We start from the raw sequence: 14718 nt of genomic DNA, 5'->3' as shown, positions 1-14718 counted from the left end.
AGGACTACATTAAGTGGCCATATACATTTTTGCTTTCATGCTGTCTCAATTCCTTCTTCAGTTTTTTAAAAAGTTTTTAATGAATGATTTGGTCTGGTGTTGGAGTGACCCCAGTCTTGACCATCTCTTCTCCAAGTTCAAAGATAAGAATGACTTTACTTTATTAAGCCCCAAAGGGAAATTCACACAACTTGTTCTTTCTTGCTCTGCTTTCTAGCTTTTCTTGAAATTCTGTCGATTCCCAAATCTCCACCAAACATTTAGTTTCCTCAGAACACAACAAATTCTTTCTCTCCGTGGCAGACTCCTGCCCTGCGTGGTTGTGTACAGAAAGAATGCTTTGCAAAAAAAAAAACTTCATCATCCGCTCTTCTTAACAGTCCCACTGCTGTTAAAAAGACATACTTTAATAACAGTTTTGTAATTGGTAACACCATAAGAATCTGGAAGCAGATAAAACATTACATTGAGGCTCCAAAAACCTACTTAGACACTCCACTATGTGAAACCATTCTTTTTTACCAGGTCTGACTGATAGTGTTTTCCTCCTCTGGAAACAGAAAGGCATTTGCAACATAGGTGATTTATACATTAATGGCATTTTTGGATCATACCCACAACTTGTAGCTAAATACGACATTCCTAAATCTGACTTTTTTTTATTCTTTCAAATCCAAATTTATGTCAGGACACATTTACCCAACTTTGAAATTCTGGTGGAACATGAGGTCCTTGAGGCAATAAACCAATAAACACATTTGACCCTGCTGCTAAAGGGGCAGTTTAGTTCTTTTACCAGATCCTGCACAACAATACTCCATTGAACACAGCAAGTATTAGGCAGGCATGGAAAGATGAGCTGAATGTAGAATTGGAAGAAAAAGTACGGGATGATTGTCTGAAAAGTATACATGACTGTTCTGTGGATGTCAGGCATGGCCTAATGCAGTATAGACATTACACAGACTCTATTCTAGAGAAGAACTGCACAGTTTCTTTCCTGATGTTTCACCCATTTGCAACAGATGCAAGTCTGCGACTGGTAATTTAGTACATTCTTTTTGGTTATGCAGTAAACTGTACACATACTAGAAAAGTATTTTTCATTGCTTCTCTATGGCTTATGGGAAATGTTGGGAGCCTGATCCACTCATAGCCATTCTGGAGGCACATACCCCTTTGTCTTTTGCCAATAAATATCAGAAAAAGGCTATTCTATTTGGAACTGTGATTGCAAAAAAGTGAATCCTCCGGACATGGAAAGCGGACACTGCACCCACATACGATTTGTGGCTAAGAGAAATGGTAAATATGCTTCACCTGGACTTTGTAATGAAGACAGGGAAGACATGTTTAAAAAAAATGTGGGACCCTTCACAACCTTGCTGGCTCGCCGGCTGATTCTTCTTGATTGGAAGCTCACTTGCCCCCCATCATATAATCGCTGGGTTAAAGAAGTTCTTTATAACTTGAAACTTGAAAAACTTAGGTTTTCACTCTATGGCTCCAGCAAAAGATTTCATGACATCTGGAACCCCTTCTTGGAGTTTGTTGGCTCTCCTGGCCTATCTCACGCAGGGGAGGACTAAACTCAGAACCCCCCCTTAAAAAAATGTATTTACTTATTATTTATTCATTTATGATTTATTTTATAACTATTTTTTTTTTTTTTTTCTCTCTTCCTTTTCCTGTGTGTGTGTATGTGTTGTTTGTCCCAGTGTGGTTCAGACCTGAAGTGGGTGGGTAGGACTGGGTTTAGGGGTTTTGTTGACATACTGTTGTGAATGTCTTTTTCCCATATTGTACGATATCACTTAATGTCATCTTGTTGGAAAACCTCAATAAAAAGATTTTGAAAAAAAAAAAAAAAGTGGGACCCTCCTACTGTAATTGTTTCAAAGAAAAGACTAATGTGTCAATGTGAAACACCTTGCTGTGTGTACTTCTTATTTTACTTTTCACTTTGTACAGTTTTCTTTAATAGTTTATTGTAATGACTGTGGCCTTTATTATTTTCTTACGAGATGAGCTGATTCTGTTCATGTTTTATTTGTTTGTTTTGGGGTGGGGGGAGGGTTTTTCTTTCTTTTTTTATCTGTTTGTCCTGTGTTTCTCTTAAATTTTGAAAAGCAATAAACATATATTAAAAAAATAAATAAATTCTTTCTCTCCAGGTTGTCAGTCGCTGTCCTCTCCTCCTCCTCCCTCCTCATCATCACAGAACACGACACGCCCACTGATGATGTCATGGTTTGTAGGGAAGAACCAACTATTTTTTGGTTCCTTTGAGAACCAACTTTTCAGCTTCTGAACCTGTTACCTTTCCAGTCTGAACGTGCCGGCCGGTTCAAAATTGAGTTCGGGAACCAGAACCGGCACAGAGTCCTGCCAGAATCTGTCTGACCAGGACTCTGTTGGATCCAGAATCGGTCTGACCTGCAGTCAGAAAAAAGACATGAGATCTTGTCCAAGTCACTAATATAACTGATGAGGTAAAGAGCTTCACAGCTTCCTATCTAACTTCCTGTTACATAGGAGTTTCCATTATGACAGGAAAGGATAAAGCTGTCCCACAATTCTTTGCTGCAACAGCATTTAAAATATTTAATCAGGCATTAAAGGGATAGTAGCATAGAACAGACCCAAAGAAACGGCCTATTTTCACGGCCTAAAAGAAGTTTTACCTGAAAAAAAATACACAGTTCCATTGTTCACTATAATATAATTTTTTCCAGCCCTTCAAAGTGCAGGAAAAACACAGTTTTTATTTGGACCTAACCAACTGCTGATCGGCGGGCGCTAACCCTGGGCGGAGGGATACGTGAGTTGGTTAGGTAAAACCTCTTTTAGGCCGTGAAAATAGGCTGTTTCTTTGGGTCTGTTCACAACACAATCTCTGGGCAGGGCTATGGGCTGGCGTTGCTAACGGGAGGAGTGCAGAGAGTCTTCTACTGCAATTAAAGTACTTAGGGGCTATTTGTAGATCATACAACCCCACTTTAAAAAAAATGATACTATCCCTTTAATGTAGTTCCATAATGACAGACCAGTGCAAATGAAGACACAACAGAGCTCCTGTTTTATATTTGTGACCAGATGAGGGATTTATGGAAATCCTTGCCTGATCACATTCCTTCATATCATCATCAACCTCATGATGTTTTTCATCGAGGTCAAGGAGGTGCTTAGAGGGGAGATTATTTGGACTTTTTGACCACAGTCCTGCTCTGATCAGTCCCTGATCCTGATCTCTTTCCCATGATGCTCTCTGTTGTGCTGTGTCTGCTGCTGAAGAAACAGGCCAAAGACCAACACAGAGACAGAGAGAGAGCAGGAGTCTTTGATTTCCTCCGCTCTGTTTGATGCTTCCAGGATCAGGTTTAATCAAAATAAAACATGATATCAAGTGTTTTCCATTGTTACACTGGTTTCCCACAGAAATGAATTCACACACACGCACACGCCATTGTTCTTTTCTGTATAAATCACTTTCCAGATCTCTGATTGGTTTGAACAACATGCCAGCTGAAATGAAAAAAATAAAGTGCAGAGGGAGGGGGGATTAGAGGTTGAGAAGTAGATTTACATGGGTGGGGAGGGGAGGGCTGGAGTTATTAAATGTGATAAATTTAGATTTTCATCTTTTAACTTGCACACGCGCGCACACACACACACACACGCACGCGCGCGCGCACACACACACACACACACACACACACACACACACACACACACACACACACACACACAGTCTGCATGTGAGGGGCTGGTTTCCAGCTGCAGAGCTCTGTTCAGGTCCGGCCCCTCCCACCTCCTTGAATAAGAGGTGAGGCTCGGTCGATCGGAGCACGACCCCACGAACTGGTGCAGCCCCCCACCCCCATCCCCACCCCCATCCCCCCACGGCCCCACCCCGGTTGGTCACAGCTCCACTGAGCTCTCAAACATCAACTGGTCCAGACCTGCTCAGTGTTACACAAACAGTGTGTGTGTGTGTGTGTGGGGGGGGGGGGGAACATTGTTCAAAACAGCTGCCCATGATTCAGACTGGACACACACACACACGCACGCACACGCACACCAATTCTTCAGAAAGAAAATCCATCAACTATTAATGAGGCTGCTGCCTCGGTACCTTTGAGCCAAACACACACAACTGCACCTGAATGTGTCTACGTATGTGTGTGTATGTGTGTGTGTTGTGTGTGTGTGTGTGTGTATGTTGAGGATGAATGTAGGTCAGGCAGCAGCAGATTCTCCGCATGGCAACAATGTAGAAAATCCCAACTCTGAAGGCTCACGTCTGATTGGCTGAGAGCTTCAGCCAGGCAGCCAATAACCTTTCAACCCCCAGGGCGCTTTGTGTGTGTGTGTGTGTGTGTGTGTGTGTAAGTTACAGTAGACTGTCTCACACACTGAAACACAGCATGGCATTCAGGTGACATCACAGTGACATCACAGATACAGCAGGTGAGAAGGTGGAGTCTAGAGTCCTGAATGACTTCTGAATTCACTTCAATTCCCAGAGAGCACTGCTGCAGGAACCGTCCAATCAGAGAGCAGCAGAGCCTGTTGCTGTGCAGCTGATGGAGAAGTCAGAGGCTGAAGGATTCACATATCCGCATCTGATCTGGATCTGATCTGATTCCCATCATCATCTACCTGTGATGTCACGGCTCTGGGCTGTGGCGTTCCCATAGTTACAGATGCTGAGGCTCATGGGAACTGTGGTGTTTAAAGCCACTCCACAGAGCAGGCAGACTATTCAACAACTGGTTTGTCAGGAGGAGGGAAACATAATCCAGCCCGACAAGTCCTGTTCAGTTCCGGGGGTCCCTGCTGGTCCCTGCTGGGTCGTGATGATCCCTGCTGGTCCCTGCTAGTCCCTGTTGGTCCCTGCTGGTCTCTGCTGGGTCATGATGATCCCTGCTGGTCCCTGCTGGGTCGTGATGATCCCTGCTGGTCCCTGCTAGTCCCTGTTGGTCCCTGCTGGTCTCTGCTGGGTCATGATGATCCCTGCTGGTCCCTGCTGGTCTCTGCTGGGTCATGCTGATCCCTGCTGGTCTCTCTTGGTTGCTATTGGTTCACAATGAACGGGGACTGTGAAGCTCTCTGATTGGCAGTTAAATGCATGCTGGGAGTTGTAGTTGACTCCAGCAGAGCTGTTTGCACTTAGTTCAACTGACATCACTAACTGAAGAAACAAATGGTTCTCCCTGTGTCTGGACCTGGTCCATGGACCACAGGCTGGACCACCAGACCAGACACCACAACATGCCAAGGCTTTTCCTTTGAAACCGTCACCCAGCTGATTACACTGAGGCGTCGTATCTCACTGGGTAGAGCAGGCACCTCAAATACAGAGGCCGTAGTCCTCGCTGCCTGGTTCGAATCCCCCGGTGGCCCTTTGCTGCATGTCATTCCCCCACTCTGCCTCCCCATTCCCTGTCCATCTCTACTGTCCTGTCAATTAAAGGAAATGCCCCCCAAAAAGATTTACAATGAGTCTCCAGAACACATCAACTGATGAACAGACACTGTCAGTCACAGAGCTGCTCTTGAATGCACCACACTGAGATTCATGCCTACATTTACTGCAGTAGTTTCTGACTTTGAACTCCACCTGCAGCTGAAGTGGAAACCTGTGGTTTCCACTGCAGCGTCAGATAGCCTATAATGATAATAACAATAGTAGCCTAATAATAAAAATGAAGACAATGACACTTTTACTCTGAGATGACTCCAGATTTATTCTCACAACAGGTGAGAGGATGTGATCACCTGGGACCAAATGTGAGATTTTCAGACAGAGGGATGACACTTTATGGATCTGATATAGGCTATATCTATATCTATTTGATATATTTATTATTGATTCTGATGCCATATCTTCCTGATCTCCTCTACCTGCCACTGTCCACGTGAGTCACTTGGATGAGAGGTGAACAGGTACTGATGATCTTCATCCTCATCATCACCCACAGCAGGAAGCAGGCCCTCAGTGAAGGAGAGACAAAAACCTGCAGCAGCTGAAATATTCATCATGAATCAACAGTCATGTGACCTCTGCCCGATCTCTGATTGGCTGATTCCTCTCCCTCCTAACACACTCAGGCGGAAACTGGTCCAGTTTTTATTTACACTGTAGATCATGAATCGGGATCAGGATTCAGTTCCTGTGATTCTGGTTAAAATCAGGTTAAAATACAAAGAAGAAAAGAATCTGGGTCTCAGGCCACTGATCACTCATCAGCAAACAGTTTGATTATTGAATTGCTGAAACAATAATTTTCAAACTCACCACCGGATTAAGAAGAAACGTGGAGGGTCAGCAGCAACATCTCAATGTTTCTTTTTAACCATTTAACTGTTGCAAACCAAATAGCTAACTGATGGAAAAATAAATGGAACATTGATTGCTTGATTGATTGATTGATTGATTGATTGATTGATTGATGTGCATCACTTCTCTTTCTGCGAAATTTCACCTTGTTCATTTACCGTTAGAGTGTCCTCTGTCTGAACACACAGGTGATCAGCTGTGATCAGGGCGACGATCATTGGACACTTAAGGTGTGACAGTAGCCTAAAACATTCAGCTTCAGTCAAACTTAAGTTTCATACGGCGGATAGCTCTGCGCGCATGCACGCACGCATACACGCACGCGCACACACAAACAGACAGATAGGCATACTGCAGGCACGTGGCGCTGGGTGGAGACACAGCTACAATAACAACAGAGCTGATGAATAAACCGCTGCGCTTCTCTTCGTCTCTTCGCTTCCGTCGGGTCAAAAAACAAGATTCTCTGAAAAAAACTGTTGGATCCAGTTCAACAGGCAGAAACAAATCCACCAGACTGGACTGAGACTGAGATCCGACCCGGTTCTCGCCCTGTGCAGAGCAACAGGGCTGCCAGAGAAACCGCACACATAAAGCTGTCGTTATTCTGCCTTATATAACAGATGTGCATGTTGATGTACAGCCGCATCACACAGAAGTTAAAGACAATCACAGGGATGCGTTCACGTGCCATCCTGTCCTCTGTGCGCTGCTGCCCGCGAGCCCGCTGACCTTAAAACGACCAACTTGTGAATGAGGTCTGGCCTGCGGGTCTCCGGTCTACTCCCATGCTGGGGGGACGAGTGCGACCTGTTTGTTGTTATTGGCGGGGTAAACGACTCCTACCTGGGTCACCTGCGGCCCCTCTGTCCGCTGACTCTTCACCTCCGGGGGGGGATCGAACCTGCGACTCCCTCGTCACATAATCCAGACTCCAGAACCTCAGAGTCAGACCCGCCGTCAGCTGATTGTCTGCGGCTCGCGCTCCACACTGCGCTCCCTCTCGCGCCAGGTGTGACCGACGACCTGACGGATCGATTGACTGACTGACTGATGATGACGGTGATTGTCGTCCCGTGCAGCCGCTGATCAGAGCGGCTGCAGACGCCGATCGATCATCGCGGACCGATGATCTGATCCGACGATGGATCATTGATCACTCTTCATCATCCTCCTCATCCCCGTCGCCAGCCTCCTGCCTGTGTGCAGACTCTGAATGAAGTTCCATCAGCATCACGAGGCGCGATCACAGCACCACCCGGCGGGCACGCGCACGTCCACGCTCTCGTCTCGTGCGCGAACATAGCATTGAGACAGATTTGGGTTGTGGTTTGATCTGTCAAAAGGGATCGATAATCACAGCAGGTTCCGGTCCCAGTCCGGTCCAGTGGAACCAGTATCACGTCTAGAGATGGATTCAGGTTCCAGTGATAAACCAATCAGAGACAACAGATCTCTACCACAGAACTGGGGGCTCATGTTTTGGTTTAAATTCAGGTTTAGTTTAACTTAAATTAAACACGACCACAGAAGGTGGTTATTAACTGGACTCATTGTTTTATTACAATTGATTATCATCATTACATATGCGCAGCTGGACCGCCAAATTCCCCTTATGTAATACATAGAATCACCACTGAGACATGTTGTGTTAGCATTAGCAGCATGCTAATCAGCCCTGACTGAGGTAGGCTACCTGTGCTGCACCTGGTTCCTATGAAGTGAACATGAGTTTGATCCCTGACAGGAAGTGGACTCCACACGGCCGGTAAAAAATGCTCTAAAAATCTTTATTGTTCCAGAGAATATTGACAAACAGCTGGAAATCCACCGACCAATGAGACGCTCTGATGGTGGTCGAACACTTCGGCAACAGAAGAAAGAAACCACAGAAGAAAATTTTCTTACAGACGTTTATAAAAAAAAAAGAAAAAGAAAAACTACAAGAAGAAAATAATTTACAAAGAAGGTTTAAACTCCGCCCCCTGATGGGAGTGTGAACTTTGACCTTTAAATTGACATCTGACAGACAGAGCTACAACTCAAATAAACTTCATGGTTTCCATCTGAAGGTAAAATGCTGTGGACCGCGCCCCTCGCCGTCTCCGTGACAAAAAAACTGTAGAAGAATAGAAGAAGTGAGTCCTGATTGGTCGATAATGTACAAATATCCTACAAGTCTTATTTTGTTGGTTGTGAGACAGGAGGCTGGCAGGGCTCTCAATCTCGTCATAGCAACCGTCTGCGAGTTGCGGCCTCACGCAGCAGTAGCGAATCAGAGTGGGCTCTTCCTATTGGTCGGGTCTGAACTTCTTTGGTCCGCCAGGTTTACTGAAACACAAGAGGTTGAAAAAAGGGACACGTCACAGGTCTGATGCTAAAAGCTCCTGAAACACTGATTGCAAAAGCAGCTGAGGTTTCTACACCATCAGTCACAAGGTTTACGGGGCAGTTCAACATTTTGGCAAATTGGCCCATTGCTATAATCCCTATAGTCATAGCAGTAGGTTCGTTACCTTTAATTGTCGGTGCAAGCTGTTTTTAGAACGGCGGAGCAGAGCCGTGAGCTGCTCAGAGCTACGCTACGGAGGCCAATGGGATTTCTTGGTTTCCCTCATCAAACTCATGAAATACACAATCCAACAACTCCAAAACGCTCTGGTGGACAAGTTGTGACCTGCACATTCACCACGCTATGAGATAATAACACAACGTTACCAGACAGAGTTGTTTTAGAGGTAAATTCATGCAAAACCGCTCCCATCGGGAGCAGTTTTTTGGCAAGCTGTCTCTGCATTTGCCTCGAAAACAACTCCGTCAATGGGACAGAAAACCCAGTGAAGACCCTGGTGGCCTGAATCTTTCCTGCAGCAGTAAAGTGATGGCAAACCCTCAGATCATCACCATGACAACACTGTACTGCATTTTCTGAGAGGAGGGAGACACATGATGACGACTACTGTACACCTGAAGCACATGGGCTGTGTTCCGTTTCAGGAGCTCAGACGTTAACAGGTGCTGTAACCCTCTGACCTGGGTGGTGAAAAAATCTATTACTAATTAATTGGGATTATTGAGTGGATTATAAAATTTCCAAAAATCTAATATTATTGCTTCTTTTTTTTCATCATAATACAAACCAGGGAATACACAGTGACTGCAGTGACTCCTCCAGTCACTGGCTGTCATACAGGATTTAACTGCAGCTCCATCGGGGCTAACAGTGAGCGTGGCAGGAGTTCTAAACTTGACGACAGTCTGCAAACACACTCGTCTCTGCTCCGTTGGTCTTTGTAGCGGTTTAGCTCCGACTCACGTATCCAACTCTCGACCACTGGACACATTACGTCCCCGCTCCGTCTCGTCTCCGGAGCCCAGAGCAGCTGGAGACCCCAGATCACAGATCACGGGGAACTACACGCCAACGTGATAACAGCCACGTGTAAAGTGAGACGTAAACGTGAACAATAGATCGCTTTGCCTTTCTATGGTCGATGTGCTGTTCAACTTATTTTTTTGACTGTGCAGACTACAACAAAAAAATAAAAATAATCATAAAAAAAATAAAGAAAAAAAAGGAAAAGCAATAATCTGCAATAATCAAAAATCGAATTGATAATCATTAATAATAGAAAATCGGTTGGTGATCGAATCGAGACCTCAATAATCGTAATCGAAGCGAATTGGGAAATGGGAACCTATAGTGTCAACTGTTAGTTTGTGTGATGGTTCTTACAAGTCTGGAGTAGACCCTGGTCTCTTCACTGCTGGTTTGGCATCTTTCCCGGTCTCTAGAGGAGAAACACAAACACAGTGGATCAACAGGGCAGAACTCTCCTCTGAACTTAAAAGATCTAGTGTTCTAAGACCTGGGGACTGTGACTGGCCTTTAAACAAGTACAGTGTTGTGGCCTTTACTACCTTAGTTGCCCGTTGCCAAATTCTACTTAAGTGGAAGAGCTCAAAACCCCCATCCCATGTCAGGTGGATCAGAGACATTATGTCTCATCTTAAGTTGGAGAAGATCAAATTCACTCTGAGAGTTAATAAAGACAAACTGAACAAGGCTTGGATGCCTTTTCTGACTTACTTTAACATTACTCATGTCACAAACTGGGACAAGTAGAGTACAGATTGCATTTAAATTTTGACCACTGCTTTTTTTTTTTTGATTTAAAAAAAAATTATTCCATTCATTTATTTTACCTTGTCTTATTTATTTTCTTGGTATTACAATTCTATTTTGTTATTGTATGTTTAAGATATTACATTGTGTAATTTATTACTTCCTTACTTCCTACTTCGATTTGTATTTCCTTTAGAAGATCTGGGAACATGGGGTGGAGAGGGAGGGAATGGGGGGAATTGATTTGTACACATGTTTAACTAAAAATGCCAATAAACAGATAAAAAAAAAATAAAAAAAGATCTTGTGTTCTGATTCAGATCTGGACCTCTCACCTTGTAGCCACCGGACCTGCGTGGCCGGCCCGTAGCCCTTCTGGTTGCGAGCGGCGATGCGGAAGATGATGGCGGGTTTGGTTGTGTAGTCGATGTGGGCGTTGGCGAGGCTGGAGGCCTGGACCAGACAGGATGGGTTGGGACCACAGTAGACCCTCATGAAGGCCAGCTGAGCAGGACCGGAACCTGAACTGGAGGCAGCCTGACTGGACTGGATGGCCAGGTACACCGAGTACTCCATGATCTTCCCCGACGTGACGGCGGGAGGCTCCCAGGTGAGCTGAGCTCCATCCATGTTCTGCAGACCCACAACCACAGATCAGAACATTCAGGTTTCACAGAGGAGACGGGTTCTGACAGCAGGGGGGTGACCCTCCCTGAGCTTTGCCTGTATTTGTGTTGTTTTTCTCCGCCCATTGACATTTAAAAGTAACTCATTACCTTGCGTTTAATTCAAGCTTTTATTTTGAAAGGCAGTTTTAGTCACATGACAGTGTTGTGCAGAGTATGATCAGGAAATGCATAGCTTCTACATGCGGTCTGCTTGCAGCTCCAGCTATTATCTTTTTCCTCACGCTGCTTGTGTCTACGAAATTATCGCTTGTGAGTATTGTTCACGATTTTAGTTAATTATGTCCTTACACAGATTCCAGTAGTGCATTTTTGAAATATTATATAAATGTTTATTTTATTCCCATGTGTAAATTGTGCTAATGCTAAGCTAACAACTAGCCTACAGCTATTTGCATTATCATTCCTGTGAATGTATTACGTTAGTTTAGTGACACTGACAATACAGTAATTATCTGTATCATTTCAGTTTTACAAAAATAGTTTCCAGACCTCAGTAAAGGCCCTTCAACTTCATTCCTGCCTCTGAGTTTCTCTTGGAGCTTGTTCGCTATCTGTCGATTTGTGTATAGTCTCACACTGAGGACAGAATACTCCCTGTGCCTCACCTTGCTGATCTTGATGGCGCAGGGCGCTCCGGGGAAACCGGGCAGGCACGTTTTAAACGCCGACACCTCCGAGTACGTCCCGCGGCCGCAGATGTTGATCCCGGCCACGCGGAACTTGTAGGCCGTCCCCGGCTGGAGCTCCACCCTCCTCATCTGGGTGTAGTCAGGCATGACGCCCGAGTCGTCCTGCAGGTTAACAACATCAACAACAGTGTCAGTGACCCCCATCCAGACCCAAACCTCAACACACCCACTTTATGGAGAGTGAAGCTCTTACGTCGGCCACGCTGTCGTCGTACGGGACGTAGTAGTGAGACACCACCATGTTGGTCACCTTGACGATGCCCACGTCGTACCACCGGCTGTCCTTTGAGGAAGACTTCACCTGGATCCCCTGACAGAGTGCACACAGACACACACACACCATTAGTTGTGAGGATTCTCATGAATACAGTGCATCTTGTTATTATATGGAACCTGCTGTATTCAGTTTGCTGTTGGTGTGTTGTGAACCTCTGGTCCCGCCATTCAGATGGTCACAGTGTTCTGGCCAATGTTGGGCACGTTACTTTTTTAAAAGTAATTAGTTATAGTTATATAGTTACTTTCCCACAAAAGTAACTGAATTACTACATTATAAAAGGAAATAATTATCTCAAAAGGTAACTATTGGTTACTTTTTTAATAAAAAAATGCTCTTGGGGTGTCGAGTGGCGCTAGGTTGAGCGGGCACCGCATGTATAGAGGCTACAGTCCTCACTGCATCGGGCGGCTCTTTCCTGCACGTCACTCCCCCTCTCTCTGCCTCTCCATTTCCTGTCTCTTTCAACTGCACTATCTAATAAAAGGCACAAAAAGCCAAAAAATATACTTAAAAAAATAAAATAAATAAGATGCTCATGTGTCAACTAACTTCCCGTTTATCTGGAACTAACCAACTCACTCAGTATTTCTGTGCAGAGCAATACTGAGCTGGTTAGTTCCAGATAAACGTCCTTTTTCCAATTAGTTGATGGACTGAAAACATTGTGTAGGCTATATAACGTACACTTTAACGTATGTATTATTTTAAACTGGGACCTCGAGTCAACTAACGGAACTTTTAATTGATAGAGTAGTCGAGAGAGACAGGAAATGGGGAGGCTGGGATTCCATACGGGGCCGGCTGCAGCGAGGACTGTAGCCTCTGCTCCACCCACTGAGCTAAACGGCGCCCCGGTGGCGCATTTTATTGTCAGTAACGGTAACAGCGTTGTAACAGGGAAAACAGTAACTTTTTTGATGACTGTTACTGAAAAAAGTAGCATTGTTCCTTTATAACGCTGTTATTCCCATCACTGGTTCTGGCAGATGCTTCATTTTTAACTTAAACACAAATAATTGCTGTGTTGTTGTGTGTTGCTGCAGCAGCTTCCTCTCACCCCTGTGCTTGCTCCAATGCCATTGGTTGCATCGTTGACTGAGGCGGCAGCTTGGGGTTTCGTTGGGCCCGCCATCAGAGGAGGGGTGGGGCTAAACGTGCTGGCCAGTCGGGCGACGGCGCTGGTTACGGCCGAGGACGAGAGCTCGTGGCCGTTGCTCTCTGCTGCCGGGTCGTTGAGGCTGTCGGCCGGAGCCAGGCCCTCTGGAAACAGGGTCAGAAAACTTTAGTGGACGCAAGCGGGACCCGGTCCAGGCCTCGAACAGACGCTGGTCTATGGCAAGCCATTTTAACATTTAAAAGCCTGACTGGATATAGGGATGGGACGATATGAAATTTCATGTGACGATTATTGTGGCCAAAATAATCGCGATTAACGATATTATCACGATAATAAAGAGGTCGGGTTGTCAACATCTTGTTTGTCTTTCCAGTCATCAGACTTAACCCTTTTAGAAGCGGGGTAACAGTTACAGCGGAGCCTCTGCCATTCATGGCCATGACTGAACTAAAAGCTTTAGGGCTTTTAATTTGAAGGTCTAGAAACAGGAAGTCGTGACACTCCCTCACTGTCGCTAGCTTTCTTTCTTTCTTTTTTTCAGCACGTATCAATGTTGTTTCAATGAGCGGTGCTCCCTTGAGCCCCGCCAGCAGTACCGCAACTTTCCCAAGATAAACACCTCTGGGTGAGCCCGTAACATTAGCTGTGATTTTGTGAGCTCATAACTGTAACGAAAACGACGGGGCAATATTAGCTAGCGAGCTAATGTTAGCAGCAGCTAATTAGCAAGCTGGTCGACTGACTCGACTCTCGTCTTCACATGTTGCCACTGTTGACATTTAGCTACGTGTGCTAACTTTAGCCGGTGATATTCACCTCAGAATAATCTGAGTTCACAATGCACAGGGTGTTTAGCCAGGAGGAGGAAACTGAGACAAGCAAAGAAAGCACATTTTACCTTGAGTCCCACAAAGATAGAGGGGTGTTTATCCCCTAGGTGCGCTTTTAAATGGGAAGTGTTGGCCAAAGGAGCACAGAGATGCTATGCAAGAGTGTGGCTGTGACTAGTGGCTGGATGCCTGCCAAGCACGCTGGTGAGACTTGACTCTTTTCTTTTTTTTTTTAACATGGCGTGCTGCGCGCCTCGCAAGGATTACAAAATGGACAATAAATTCAGGATTATGGCGATTATACGATTATGGCGATTATACGATTATGACGAATTCTGCACGATAAATAATTGTGGGTGTTTTTAATCGCGATTGACGATAAAATCGTATATCGTCCCATCCCTAACTGGATATTTGTTGTAGATATCTGTAATTCAGTTTTGCCTAGTCTAAAAGAACATTTCAGATATCCACAACTACGTTCTTCCTAGGACAAATGGCGTCACTTTTGCCGTTCATGTGTATGGGGTTTGTCGTTACAGATATCTACAATTCAGTTGCAGATATCTGCAATGTGAATTACAGATATCTGTAACTGAATTACGACTAATACTAATTCCAGTTTGAGATATCTTCAACGTCAT

General features: G+C 44.9%; 2 protein-coding genes across 5 annotated transcripts in view; one reads left to right on the top strand and one right to left on the bottom strand.

The window, feature by feature from the left end:
- Positions 1-14718, top strand: part of bcap31 (B cell receptor associated protein 31) — a 381037-nt gene that overhangs the window by 350100 nt on the left and 16219 nt on the right. The gene's annotated exons all lie outside the window — the stretch shown is intronic.
- Positions 8207-14718, bottom strand: part of hcfc1b (host cell factor C1b) — a 37805-nt gene continuing 31293 nt past the window's right edge. For all 4 annotated transcript variants that reach the window (XM_083975994.1, XM_083975995.1, XM_083975996.1 and 1 more), the window contains exons 26-31: positions 13185-13387; positions 12041-12157; positions 11764-11949; positions 10805-11102; positions 10080-10134; positions 8207-8674 (exon numbers count right to left, since the gene is read on the bottom strand). In XM_083975994.1, coding sequence (XP_083832120.1) covers positions 8635-8674; positions 10080-10134; positions 10805-11102; positions 11764-11949; positions 12041-12157; positions 13185-13387 — 899 coding nt within the window. In that variant the 3' untranslated portion in view covers positions 8207-8634. The remainder of the gene's footprint in view (positions 8675-10079; positions 10135-10804; positions 11103-11763; positions 11950-12040; positions 12158-13184; positions 13388-14718) is intronic.

Source organism: Trachurus trachurus (assembly GCF_905171665.1).
Source record: "Trachurus trachurus genome assembly, chromosome: 7".
Classification (NCBI taxonomy): domain Eukaryota; kingdom Metazoa; phylum Chordata; class Actinopteri; order Carangiformes; family Carangidae; genus Trachurus; species Trachurus trachurus.
Note: the sequence above shows the minus strand (reverse complement) of the source record. Positions and strands in the feature narration are given on the sequence as shown.